Source organism: Ostrea edulis, chromosome 1 (assembly GCF_947568905.1).
Source record: "Ostrea edulis chromosome 1, xbOstEdul1.1, whole genome shotgun sequence".
Taxonomy (NCBI): Eukaryota; Metazoa; Mollusca; class Bivalvia; order Ostreida; family Ostreidae; genus Ostrea; species Ostrea edulis.
In genome coordinates this window covers 55,000,171-55,014,978 of record NC_079164.1, presented here as the reverse complement: position 1 = coordinate 55,014,978, position 14,808 = coordinate 55,000,171, and the positions used below count along the sequence as shown (strand labels likewise).

At 35.4% G+C, this 14,808-nt stretch overlaps 1 protein-coding gene across 6 annotated transcripts in view; it reads left to right on the top strand.

The window, feature by feature from the left end:
• LOC125664628 (serine-protein kinase ATM-like) overlaps window positions 1-14,808 on the top strand; it is a 408,026-nt gene that overhangs the window by 218,883 nt on the left and 174,335 nt on the right. For all 6 annotated transcript variants that reach the window (XR_008800024.1, XM_048897448.2, XM_048897449.2 and 3 more), the window contains exons 31-34: window positions 2,503-2,728; window positions 4,692-4,833; window positions 4,961-5,155; window positions 12,126-12,267. Coding sequence is in view for 5 of the 6 variants with exons in the window: in XM_048897448.2 (XP_048753405.2) it covers window positions 2,503-2,728; window positions 4,692-4,833; window positions 4,961-5,155; window positions 12,126-12,267 (705 nt within the window). In the remaining variant the exon portion in view is untranslated. The remainder of the gene's footprint in view (window positions 1-2,502; window positions 2,729-4,691; window positions 4,834-4,960; window positions 5,156-12,125; window positions 12,268-14,808) is intronic.

Genomic DNA, 14,808 nt, shown 5'->3' with positions numbered 1-14,808 from the left:
CGATTTTGGGGTCAAAAGGTCAAAGGTCAAGCGCACTGGACATCGAAGTACCAATATGGTTTCCGTGCTCTAAAGCGTTATCCTTTCCACCTACAGTCACCATATCATACATATGGACTACCCATGGGATGAAGATGTTCCCTATCGATTTTGGGGTCAAAAGGTCAAGTGCACTGGACATTGAAGTAGCAATATGGTTTCCGGGCTCTAAAGCATTATCCTTTCCACCTACAGTCACCATATCATACATATGGACTACCCATGGGATGAAGATGTTCCCTATCGATTTTGGGGTCAAAAGGTCAAAGGTCAAGCGCACTGGACATTGAAGTAGCAATATGGTTTCCGGGGTCTAAAACGTTATCCTTTCCACCTACAGTCACCATATCATACATATGGACTACCCATGGGATGAAGATGTTCCCTATTGATTTTGGGGTCCAAGGTCACGCGCACTGGACATCGAAGTAGCAATATGGTTTCCATTTCAATTCTTTAATGGCTTTTTTCATCGCATGGAGATGCTGTGTTCCTAGATACCTTTTGGATCATAATACTGAAGTTTTACCTATTACCAACACCCTTTGGGAGATTGGGGTAAGCGGGGGGTATTCTTAGTGAGCATTGCTCACAGTACCTCTTGTTTCTTTTTTACATGAAGCACCATCAGGATGTCCTATACTATATGTATAAATTTCATGGCCACTTTCTAGGTATACAAGGGAGATAATAAGCTTTGAATTACCCCCCTTTTCAAAAATTGTGAATTTTACAAGATCATTCCGATTTTCATTTAAAAAAAATAATTTGATGGAATTTTTATATATATCTTTTACAATAATCTTTAAAATATATGCAAAAAAGAAAATAAATAATAATAACATGCTTAAACATAACCGTATAATAAGAAATTGGGAAAATTTAAGAATTTGGGGTGGAAATTAGTACTCAAAAACAGGGTAGTACAGATACTAAATGAAGTACTGCTCAAAAACCTGTCAATGAATTTTTTTGCAAACACTGCAATTAAAAGATATTCATATACCTAACTTCCTTTAGAAATATGAAGGGATGAAGCTAGTCTTGATTTTGAGGTAGGCATCCTTGAAGTTATTCATTGATATGTTCACTTGGGGTTAGTGTTGAAGGAATATTTTTTTATTAATAACCTTCAAGCTTATATTCTTTTCATCTACAACTACTGTTAAAAGTAATGGGGAGGGGACAGTCTCAATTTATTTGGACTACAATTTAATAAATTTGGGGGGGGGGGGGGGGGGGGGGGGCTAATTCTTTGTGCCTGTTTTGGAATACATTGTTAGAAACTATATTTGTTTTAAACCTAATGAAATATTTAGAATTTTCATGATCATGGAACAAAAATTGAGTTAATGAAAACAAATTAAAATTTTAATCTTTTTTAAATATACATGTTATATTATACATGACTTTGGACAAAACTTCTAGCTCTACAACTTGTCTTCCTTTAAACCACGGGGTTAGATCTAGTTAACGTCAATATAAGCTACATGTACTACTTCATTCACAAGATCAACAGTACTTCCGCGGCCAGGGTAACTAGTGTCGCTTGACTTGATCATCTCCATCCTATTTTTGAAGGAATTAATGTGTCGCACACGTTGTGACTTTGCACTTTTTTCTTTTTCACACGTCTGCTTAAAATTAAACATTCCTAGCATGGACGTTAATATTTGACCAAAAGTATCGATCTTCGGCATATGGGTGGGGTGGGGTATTTTTCGCAAACAATGATCGATTATAAAAGCACCAGAATAGTTTGTACGTTTCCCAAGCAAGATTCGGTGAAATGTGTGTCCAGTTCTAGTTCCACACTACTATAGTAAATACCAACAAACGATCATCATCTTACACTTGCACTGAGTCATTGTTTACGTACGATTGACTTACTTTTGTAAATGCCTAGATTCAAATTGCATGTACATGTAGGAGCGATTTCGGTGACTTATAGGCTATACTATCAAAATTACTGTGGCACATACTGTATATATAATATATACAATGTATATGAAAAGGGAGACTTGTAATCAATATGAAATATAAATAAAAATTATCATTTGACAAGAATTCAATCAGCAGATTTAAAGATGACACTTGACAGCAGTAACAAATTACGACAAAATATGATGGTATTTTCCCCGCGGTACAACGTCGTGACGTACATTTTTATTGTGACGTCATATAGTGTGTCTGTAGAGCATTGTGATTTTTCTCTGGAAGCTTTAACTATGCTGTGTCCGGTTCTAAATTTATAATAAATTCGCAATCATCACGTGATCATCGTCCCGCATATCCTTAAGTTTCATATTTTGTGTGGGCTGCATATATTGAACATGGATTTTCAGCTGTACATTCAATAACAAAATACTTCTCATTGCAGCAAAAGATTTTAAAAACTTTGCAGGTGCCATAATGAGGGAAGTCATTGTCAAAGGTAGTTTAGTTGCAATGAATTTATTCTAGGCAAATCAAAGAGTGTATTGTCTTTTCTCATGATGAAACTGGTACGACACAGTCAACTAGTGAAGGACACTCAAGCATTGAGGGAGATAACCCAGTGCCTGGGAATAATGGGCCCAGTTGATCTTATGGTACTTGCACTACCCTGTCCTGACCAGGAAGACAAGGGAAAGATTGATAGTTTTGTGTGGGTTCTGGAACATCTGGACAAGTATCTCATTGACAAAGAGTAAGTGGAAAGATGAGTTTAAAATACCCCACCTCCCAACCCCATGTGTGAACCATTAATAGTATAATTTTATATATATTAAAAATGTTCTTTTTAGATAATTTAAAACCCTAATCATTTGCACTGTAACCTGAAATTTCTTTCCTTTTTGCCCAACACGTGTGTATATATATATATCAAATTTGCCATAATAGTAGCAACCACCATCCATTTTTTAAAAATTACCCAAATCAATAAAAATCAGGTGTAATTACCAATTTTGAGTATGCTGATTTCAAATCTGGATTCCTTTTACTCCAATTTCTTATAGAAAATGAGATATAGTGTCTCAAACACCCCTACCGTCAGGTTGCCAAAAACGGAAAATGTTTCATTTCGCATCAAAAAGTGACCCAACTTTATTTCTTGAAACACCATTACCCAAAACAATAAAATGCAGGTGTAATTACCAATTTTGAGTATGCTGAATCCAATTCTGGATTCCTTTTACTCCACTTCCTTACAGAAAATGAGGTATAGGGCCTTAAACACCCCTACCGTCAGGTTGTCAAAAATTGAAAATGTTCCATTTCACATTAAAAAGTGACCTGAAAGTTATTTCTTGAAATAAGGCATACAACAGAAAAGGAAAACAATTAATACTGAATTGTTCCATGAACATTCTTAGTTGTTTTGGAAAGAATATATCTCACCTCTGGACTTCACAGATACAGGAAAGGAAGAGGAATACGGAGCGGATCAACGATCTTAAATTTAATCAGATTGGGCTATAGCCTAATGAACTGATGAACAGGAGCAAAAGTACAATTAATAGGAAAACTAATTTATTAAACAACAGCAAGTCTTTTCCGAGAACTTCTGGTAGAACTATCTGGCCAGTCGGGGGGCTGAGTGGTATCAGAATGTATTATTTATTTATTTTTATTTTTTCAAAATTCAGAAATTTAAAAACTTCATGATCAGATTTTTTTGTAACACTAATAATTAATGTCCCTTTATTGCAATGACTCTACAAGTACAAACCATGATATTAAAAAAAAAAATGAAATGAAATGATAGATAAATAAATAAATAAAATATTTGTAAGTTACTTTATTTATCTGTAAGTAAGTCACTTATTAAGTGTAACTTGTGGCAATGCAACTTGCAAGTGAAAATTGCATCATCTGTAGCTTATGACTCCTTTTGCCTTGCCTTGTAATTAATATTGTTGAAAATTTGGCAAATAGCATTTTTAACCCCCCAGTCCATACCCCACTTTTCTTTAAACGTTAAAAATCCAGCTAATTCAGTGAGGAAGAAATGTCACTACCATATTTCGAATTTCCTCTAGACTATATCAAATTAGATACCGCAATGCTATCAGTCACAGATTGACACTGGTAGGGGAATGGGGACCTAGTCTGCGAGTATGATGGAAAAGATTCTGATGAAAATAAAGATTCACTCATCATTCAGAAATGTATAAACATTGTATTATTGTATACCACCGGTACGTTGTGAGTACGTTAATAATGGGAGTTATCTTTCCTTGGATATCTAAATCAATCAAATACTATATGAACACGGGCAATTATCGTCCATGTTTGACCTCAGTATAATTTATTCATGCATAAAATGTATTAATATGTCATTCTTTGTTGCGTATTTCACCGTTAAGTAAATGTTTACATATACTCGCTCTGCTTAATCGCTTCAATCTCAAAGGGATTTTCTGGAATGTGCCTAATCACGTGAGATATGCTAAATATAGCTATTTTAGATCTGAACGATCAACTTCGCATCATTCGTAGGCTCTAGGTTTATCCATACTAGCCCGTAAAAAGTAGGGTGGAACCTCGTCCCACTTTTCCTGTAGAAATAAAAATGGAACATGACGCGCCACCTAGCGTGCGTGGTTGTTGCTAATAATAGGACATAGTGTAGGACATAGTGTTTCAGGAGATGTGTGTCTTGATTTTAGTATGAAGACAGTGGAAGCCACATCACAAGTGCTGAAGTCAATGCTCAGGTCATCAGCAGGAATTAACTTTGTAAATGAGATGAATAACTCAAACAAAATGGAGTTATTCCAGAGACTGCAACCATTTCTGCCAAAGAAAAAGGTGAATTTGAAGAGAAGATAAATAATTGTTAAATCTAAATGTATAACATCCAGTTGTTTCACTTCTGTATTTTCTCTGCATCTGACATATACATGAATATAAACAGTGTATTTTTTGTAAATTTCAGGACAGTGCAGTAAATGCAGAAATACAAAAAATGAGCTATGACAAGTTTGTGAGTGCTATAAACCAAGATGACCTCTGGTGGGACACAACAGTGTCTCATGAAGACTGGATTGTCAGATTGACTTCTACCCTTTTGACCTGTAGTGCTATTAACAATGAGTTGTTTTGTTATCTAGGGCCAGTTTGTCTTCTGAAAGTGAGTACTTTATTATATTCCCGAAACAAAATTTGGGAATATATTGTTTTTAGCTCAACTGAGCTTTTCTGATCAAAATTTGTCCGTGGTCTGTCGGCGTCGTTGTAAACTTCTCACATTTTCATCTTCTTGTCCAGAACCACTAGGTCAATTTCAACCAAACTTGGCCAAAAGCATCCTTGGGTGAAGGGCTTTCAAGTTTGTTCAAATGAAGGGGAGATAATCACATAAATGCAAAATTAAGGTAAGGCCATTTAAAAATCTTAAGAACCACTGGGCCAGAGGAGCTGACATTTACATAAAAACTTCCTGACATAGTGCAGATTCAAGTTTGTACAAATCATGGTCCCTGGGGGTAGGATGGGGCCACAATAGGGGATCAAATTTTTACATAGAAATATATAGCGAAAATCTTTAAAAATCTTCTTCTCAAGAACCAATGAGCCAGAAGAGCTGACATTTACATGAAAGCTTCCTGACATAGTGCAGATTCAAGTTTGTTCAAATCATGGCCTCTGGGGGTAGGATGGGGCCAGAATAGGGGATCAAAGTTTTACACAGAAATATATAGGGAAAATCTTTAAAAATCTTCCCTCCACAACCAATGGACCAGAAGAACTAAGATTGATATGAAAGCTTCCTAACAAAGTGCAAATTTGAGTTTGTTGACATGGCCCCTGGGAGTAGGTTGGGGTCACAATAGGGGATCAAAGTTTTACATGGGAATAGATAGAGAAAATCTTTAAAAATCTTCTTCTCAACAACCAATGGGTCAGAAGAGCTGAGATTTACATAAAAGCTTCCTGACATAGTGCAGATTCAAGTTTGTTCAAATCATGGCCCCCAGGGGTAGGATGGGGCCACAATAGGGGATCAAAGTTTTACTTCTTCTCAACAACCAATGGGTCAGAAGAGCTGAGATTTACATAAAAGCTTCCTGACATAGTGCAGATTCAAGTTTGTTCAAATCATGGCCCCCAGGGGTAGGATGGGGCCACAATAGGGGATCAAAGTTTTACATACAAATATATAGGTAAAATCTTTAAAAATCTTCTCAAGAAACACTGGGCCAGAAAAGTAGAAATTTACGTGAAAGTTTCCTGACATAGTGCAGATTCAAGTTTGTTAAAATCATGATCCCCGGGGGTAAGATGGGGCCACAATAGGGGATCAAAGTTTTGCATACAAATATTTAGGGAAAATCTTTAAAAATGTTCTTTTCAAGATTCACTGGGCTAGGAAAGTACAAATTTATTTGAAATATTTCCTCTACATATTTTATGCTAAGACTCCTATTTCATCCCTGACTAGGCTACATGCATCAACTGTATGGACAACAAAAGATTAGATTAATTCCACACTGGTAAACATGGTAAACTGGTTCTGATGTATCGAGTCACAGTTCCAAGGTCAAACAACATCAAATGTACATTTCCTCGAATATTGAGTGCAGTCGTAAGTTAATGGGGGCGCTGTTAGGGGACATATATTGCTTATGCAATACTTTCAGAATGCTTGTATAAAAAAAAACCTTCATTTTCTCATTTTTCTGTGCCATAAATCTTACTGATTTCAACCAAACTTGGCAAAAAGCATCCTTTGGTAAAGGGGATTCAAGGTTGTTCAAATGAAGGGTCATGCCCCCTTCAAAGGGGAGATAATTGCAAAAATAGGGTGAGATCATTTAAAAATCTTCTCAAAAACCACTGGATCAGAAGAGCTAAAATTCATATGAAAGCTTCCTGACATAGTGCCGATTCAAGTTTGGAAAAATCATGGCCTGCAGGAGCAAGTTGGGGCCACAATAGGGATCAAAGTTTTACATGCGAATATGTAGTAAAAATCTTCAAATATGGGCCAAAGTGACTCAGGTGAGCAATGTGGCCCATGGGCCTCTTGTTTTAAAGACATTAAGTCCACACAAGATCTTAGAAATTTTATAAAATATTTCTAGAGTTAAATAAACAACATATCAGGTTTTGTTAATTAACCCCACATGACCCTGCATGTTGATTACACGTTGATGCATTGATCAATAATTTAATTTTACTTGTAACATGCAATTTGATTGGCTGAAATTGATGGAAGAACATTTTGTATAATCTAACTGCTATGGGGACACCCTCCCTTGACAACCAGCAGCTGGAACAACTTTCTTTACTTACATAACATGTACATACATGAAACATGTTCATCTATATTCAACAAAATCTAGAATCTCACTATGATTTCAAAACAATAAATGATTTATATAATTTGTTGGTTTAGTTAGTTCGTTTTTCCAATTCAACACAATTTTACCATTGAATGAACAAAATAAACAGAGAACTTTATTTAGGGCATTTTTATTGATGTAATTTGTCGTATGTTGTCTGCTATATGTAAACAATCAGTATGGGGGACTTTGATCTGAATTATGATTTTAGTTACCATTTGGAGAAAGCTGGAGAATTAGAGGATATAGATTGGGATGCTTTACAAGAAATATTTGGTACTGATGCTGACTTTTCTAGTAGTGAAGTTTCAAATGATGTTTATGTCTTCACATCACTAAAAGATGCAGAAAATGAAATGAAACAAGCATTTTTGACAGATGAAAAGGAAATCTTTGCTATCCCCAAGATTCAAAATAGAAAACAATGATTCAAAAATGTTTCAGAAAAGGAATTAAAACAACTAAAGGAAAGGAAACAATCTAAATCTACAAAAATTAACATTAAAGGGGGGGGGGGGGGTTAAAGCTTTTTCAAGGTATGTATAAAGTTTTTTGAAAAATAAATGATTTTCAAAAACTGAAAAAAGAGATACAAATGAATACAATTTTAACTTTAAAAAAAAAAAGCAATACACCACATTTTAACCCAGAATGGGAATTGCACCCAAATCTCTCTTCATGAATGCTTTACTGTTTAAGCTATCTAGGTTTAGTGAAATTTTGTTGTATTGCCTTGGTAAATAAATAATTCTAGTACCTCCCCTATTTGTAGAAAGGTTTGGAGAAGTAACAGATTTATAACTATTGAACTCAAAGAGCTTAATGATAAATTGGGAAAATTTTATGCAGAAGCAACTCCACAACCAAGCAAAAAAGGGCCAATCAAATGTCTACAGAAAAAAGGGCCAATCAAATGTCTACAGAAAAAAGGGCCAATCAAATGTCTACAGAACAAGCTTCTCAGTACAATAAAAATTCATACAAATCAATTTGCTCTGGTACCAACAGACACCTCCAAGATTTGGGGAAGGAGATTGATATTGTTCGGGGGAGAGGATTCAGAAGTTCCAACATTTCTGATGGAAAATTGAAAAAAAAAATCTACAGGAAGGGCTTACAAGACCAACAAAATATAAAGAAATTATAAACACTTCTGATTTAATAAAGATTTCCACCTACCTTTACAATAACATGAATCCTGTTGTCCTTCGCTTTCTGATATGGTTCCTTTTGTCCATTCAGTTCGTTACATTATACAAGAGGCCTAGAATTTCATGTGCAACTGAAAACAAACTCTTTTGTCTTTACCACCGATGAAAACGGGGAAGAATTCGCAACTTTATCACATGACACTAAACAAAAAACCTGGCAGAGTGGAATTGACCTGTGAATTCCCTCAAGCTGTTTCTATCCAAAACTGATCCCAATGCTACCAGCCTTTTTAATCAATGCTCGAAACTTGCACTATCATCTCCTCAAAATTAGTTTATATGGTTCAGCAATACCCCTGTTAAGCAATACCAGTTCAGTCATTTCATGCCAGATACAGGTGACTCTTGATGGCTCGAACTTCGATCTCTCGAAGTTTTCAGTCTCTCGAAGTGAAATCATGGTCCCAATTTTTCTCTCTATATAACAAAGCAAATTTGCTATCGATCTCTCGAAGTCAAGTGGGGTCCCGTAAAACACATTTCATTGTTTTTTACTCTCTATCTCTCGAAGTGGTGGTAGCGTGTACCCACTGTTACCCAAGCATGTAATAATTTCTGCTTGGGCCTTACCTGTATTTTTTTGAATGCCGGAGGGGTAATTGATGGTTTACATAGTTGAAACGTCGCCCGTGCTTCTTTGTGGAGGTGACACACTTGAGTATATAATTGACCAATTGCACTGTGGTTTTGTGTCGTGATGATTAAAATTATGTATAATCCGACTATGAATAAAATCTATAATTTATTTTGACGTGACAACGAGAGAGTAAGTTTTATACATAATTTAGAGATCTACAGACTGTTAAGTTTTTCGAGTTTGTTCTTTGTGTAAAGTTACTCTAAAACATCATTTAACTCATTCGTTAGAATTTTTGCTTTGGGTAAAGCGACATATTGTGCTGTTTAGTTTGCGATAGTAAAGCTTCATCAGAACTTGGTTTTGTAAGCCTATCTAAACATGATTAAAGAATAAATAAATACATAAACTTTGAAATGTTTTTATTAATGTAAAATAAGGTTTTATTTTGATATTAAACTACCTGACGAATATGACGGAAAACATGTCAAAATGATATCATGATCTTGTTGGTAAACATTTCCGGTTACTGTAAAATCTGAACCATACCGGTGGATCTTCAATTTCCGAGTTTCGAACTCTCGATTTCTCGAAGTTTTATTAAGGTCCCTTGAACTTCGAGTTATCGAGAGTCACCTGTGTATCGAAAAATGCGAATTGCAGTAAATCCTATACAGCTCACTGCCGCCGGTCAACCACCACTCAGGGTATAAACAATGCTGGTTTTGAAATTCGACATTATGCACATGTCTGGCCCCAAGAAAATGTATAGTTCTTCAAAAACAGTGAAAATTTCGTGAAATTACATGAAAATGTAAAAATCATGGCCGTTGGTCACGTCAGACAGGTGCTCTTGTAATGCATGTACAATAATAGATAGTGGGTGGGATTTTTATGGTCACATATAACAGTGAGTCACTTAATATTTATCGGCAATTTATCGGAGGAAAGAAATGTAACCATTGGAGTTCCGCAAGGCTCTATTTTAGGCCCATTGTTTTTTATCCTGTATATTAATGACTATCCACAAGCACTGAAACATTCTCATGTAAATATGTATGCAGATGATACTTCACAAGATGTAACAGATAAGTCAGTGGAAAATATTGAGTCAAAGATGTATGAAGATCTTCAGCGCAGTATAATGTGGATTAAGGAAAATAAATTAAGCTTAAACCTGTCTAAAACTCAATGTATACTTATTGGATCGGCACAAAAATTATCAAAGTATCGAAAATTAAATTTAGTGATAAATAACCATGTCATAGAATGTGTTCAGGAGTCAAAATTACTTGGTATTATTATTGATGAAACTTTGTCCTGGAAAAGTCATATAGAATCACTTATGAACAAGATTTCCAAGAGAATTGGCATTTTAAGAAGAATAAGATATTTTATGTCAAACGATGTGCTGCTGAAGATTTTTAATACTATGATTTTTCCACATTTTACATATTGTTGTACTATATGGAGCAATCCAAGAAATGCTGAAAATGTGAATAAGCTTTTTATATTGCAAAAACGAGCTGCAAGGGTAATTCTTAACATCAGAAATTTTGAAACACCATCTAATGTCATGTTTACAGAACTTAACTGGTTGCCTCTATCAGATTACTTTGTCTATAGAAAAGTCATTTTAGTGTATAAAGTTTTACATGGTTTAATGCCAGATTATTTAAATGTTTTTAAATATGTATCAGAAGTCAGTCAGAGGCAAACTAGAAATTCTTATTCAAATATTTTGTATATACCCAGGGCAAAAACAGAATATTATAGAAGATCTTTCAGCATTTCAGGGAGCACAGTGTGGAATGCCTTGAGTCAAAACATAAGAAACTCAACGAGTGTTGCGTGTTTTAAGAGAAATTATCTTAGAGATTATCACCATACTTTTTAAGCTTCATTTTGTATTCTATTTATCTTACATTCATAATTATTTCTTAAGTTTATATGTATTCTACTTCTTTTAATCTGTGTTTATTTTACTAATATCTGTCTGTATGTATGTTATATGCAGGACCATATTGAAAACTAGCGTTATCGCTAAATATGTAATCCTGGTTAAATAAAGGTCTTATTATTATTATTATTATTATAATACAGTGGGTGGCTATGGCAGTTTTGAATATATATTAGTGATGGGCAATCGGGAAAAAGAATTTAATCGATGATCGGATTAATGGATGCACCTTTTCGATTGATTAATCGAAAAATAATCGAATTTTATTTATTTCAAATTTATGGCATAAATATGTTAAATTTACTTTATTTTTTACCCTTGATATTAAATTAATTCATAAAATCATTAGAAATTTGAAGTTAATAACCCCATACTTTTGATTTTGTTTTCCTGTGATACATTTTAAAATTAGATCCTATGATCCGCTCATCTACTAGATCTATAGCGATAGTACAGATGAGCGGATCATAGGATCTAATTTTGATTAGATTTTAATTAGATTGCCCAGATTGGGGATAGATCTCTCGACTTTTGTTGTAGTTCTTATGGGATTTGGGTTACAATAGAGCCTCAGTACCCCTTGCTTGTTGTAAGAGGCAAAAATTCGAGGCCCCATGTCACAGCAGGTGTGGCGCAATAAAGGTCCCTCCCTGCTCAAAGACTGTAAGCGCCGAGCATAGGCCTAATTCTGCAGCTCTTCACCGGCAATGGTGACGTCTTCATATGAGTGAAAGATTCTCAAGAGGGACATTAAACAATATTCAACCTTACTGGATTATTCAGCTTTGTCAGCCATTTTTTAAATTTTAGTTAAGTTGCGGCAGGAATATTCGTATCATTAAAAAAATTCCGACGTCAACGATTTTCAATTTTCAAAATGACAATTGATTATTCACATCGTTTCAGTTATAGCGACCGACAATCGAAAGTCAGCGATAATCGGTACATCACTAATATATGTATATATTCAAAACATACACTAACTCTGTTCAACTTATCTATTTCAGATGGAATTCTGTGAGTTTCTTCTACCCATGCTCATTCATGATATTCTAAGTTTAAACAATGCTGCTCATCAAGAAATCTTCTCCCAACAAGTTTCCAGATTTTTCCTCCAGCATTGTCGATTGTCTTTAACACAACCACAAGGTAGAAAAATAGAGATCCATATAAATTGTATGCATACAATATTTTTATGTATGAGTTGTAATAGGCTACCCGAGTTTCCTCAGGTGATGTATTGCAATTGGTTGTCATCTGTCGCCGTGCGTTAACAGTTGAACATTTTTAACTTCTTGATACCGTATATATACTCACCTATAAGTCGGTTCGCCTATAAGTCGGTTGTATAGTTTTTAGGTTATTTTGGAGGGAATTGCCATTAACCCATAAGTCGTTCTAACCTTTTTCAAGAATCGGTTGACAATTTCAAATCAATGCTCTAATGTTTTTACCTGTGTTTCAATTTGGGAAATGTGCTGATATTTGATATTTTTCCCCAACAAATCCATTTCATACCAATTAATACTCTTATGTATTTATCTGTGTTCCAATAATGATTTGGGATATATGACATTGATATTTCACTTTTTAGCTCACCTGAGCCAAAGGCTCAAGTGAGCTTTTCTGATCACATTTTGTCCGGCGTCCGTCTGTCTGTCTGTCTGTAAACTTTACACATTTTCATCTTCTTCTCCAGAACCACTGGGCCAATTTCAACCAAACATGGCCTAAAGCATCCTTAGGTGAAGGGCTTTCAAGTTTGTTCAAATGAAGGGTCATGTCCCTTTCAAAGGGGAGATAATCACAAAAATGCAAAAATAGGGTGGGCTCATTTAAAAATCTTTTTCTCAAGAACCACTAAGCCAGAAAAGCTGAGATTTACATGAAAGCTTCCTGACATAATGCAGATTCAAGTTTGTTCAAATCATGGGCCCCGGGGGTTGGATGGGGCTACAATAGGGGATCAAAGTTTTACATACAAATATATAGGAAAAATCTTTAAAAATCTTCTTCTCAATAACCACTGAGCCAGAAAAGCTGATATTTACAAGAAAACTTTCTGACATAGTGCAGATTCAAGTTTGTTCAAATCATGGCCCCCGGGGGGGTAGGATAGGGCCACAAGTGCCCCCCCGATCAAAGTTTTACATACAAATATAGGGAAAAGCTTTAAAAATCTTCTTCTCAAGAACCATTGGGCCAAAGAAGTTGACATTTACATGAAAGCTTTCTGACATAGTGTAGATTCTAGTTTGCAAAGGGTAGTTTGGGCCATAATAGGGACTAAGGTTTTACATGGAAATATATATGGAAAGTCTTCAGATATGAGCCAAGGTGACTCAGGTGAGCGATGTGGCCCATGGGCCTGTTGTTATTCTCAACAAATTAAACAGTTACTATTTTGTTTATTTCATCCATGTTTTTGTTGTTTAAAAAATACTAGGCTACACATTACGCCATCCAGAAAAATACTAATATTCTTCTGAAACTTCTATAAGTCGGACATAGAGTTTTGGACCAAAATTTAACTCCAAAAAATCCGACTTATAGGCAAATATATACAGTAACTATCATTCCAGTTCTTTTCAAATTTGGTATGAAGCATCATTGGGACAATGAGAATATAAATTGTAAATTTCAGGACTCCTGGGGCCTGAGAGGTGGGGCAAGAATAGACCAATTTTCAAAAATTTTCTCTATAACCACACATGTGTAAGAAAAACTAAATGCATAGTGATGTAGAGCAAGAAGGCCTCTATCAAAATTGCAAATTTCATGATCTCTGGGATAAAGGTTCTGACTTCAGGGCGGGGCTAAACTTCATACATACAGTCCCTGAAACGTTCTACTTTACCATTTTTCCATTCGTTCACCGTTCGCTCTCCGGTCGTTCACCGTTTGCTCTCCGTGCGTTCACCGTGTGCTCTCCGTTTACAGTTTTGCGCTCACCGTGTGTTCACCATTCACTGTCATTCGGAACACCAAAGTTAAAGGATCGATTTTCATAGCAAGGCAAAATTGAAAAGTAAATTAACTTTATATTATATCAGAAATTTAATTTATAAAGTACAAATATCAGGATTATCAACTGCGAAAATTCAAGGAAAACTTCGGATCACTCATCAGTATCAAAGAATAGAGTAAATCATTGTTATTATCATTACAAAACAAAAGTATTGTTTGGGTAAAAAGTGGGAGAAGTTCTGAATGAGAGTCTTCAGTTATGAATTTATCCCTTATACATGTGCATATAGCGAAGAACGAGGAACGAGCGCTGGTACGTGTAAGAAAATGAGGCAATTTCAGTTAATAAATTCCTCTTCCCCACCTGAATTATCATTTTAATATTTTAAAGTATGGACAAAAGCACAATTTATTATATTTATGCCCCCCCGCAACAAGTTGAGGGGGGGGGGGTATACTGGAATTGGGTTGTCCGTCCGTCCGTCTGTAGACGCAATGGTTTCCGGGCTCTAAAGCATTATCCTTTCCACCTACCGTCACCATATCATATATATGGACTACCCATGGGATGAAGATGTTCCCTATCGATTTTGGGATCAAAAGGTCAAAGTTCAAGCACACTGGACATCGAAGTAGCAATATGGTTTCCGGGCTCTAAAGCGTTATCCTTTCCACCTACAGTCACCATATCATACATATGGACTACCCATGGGATGAAGATGT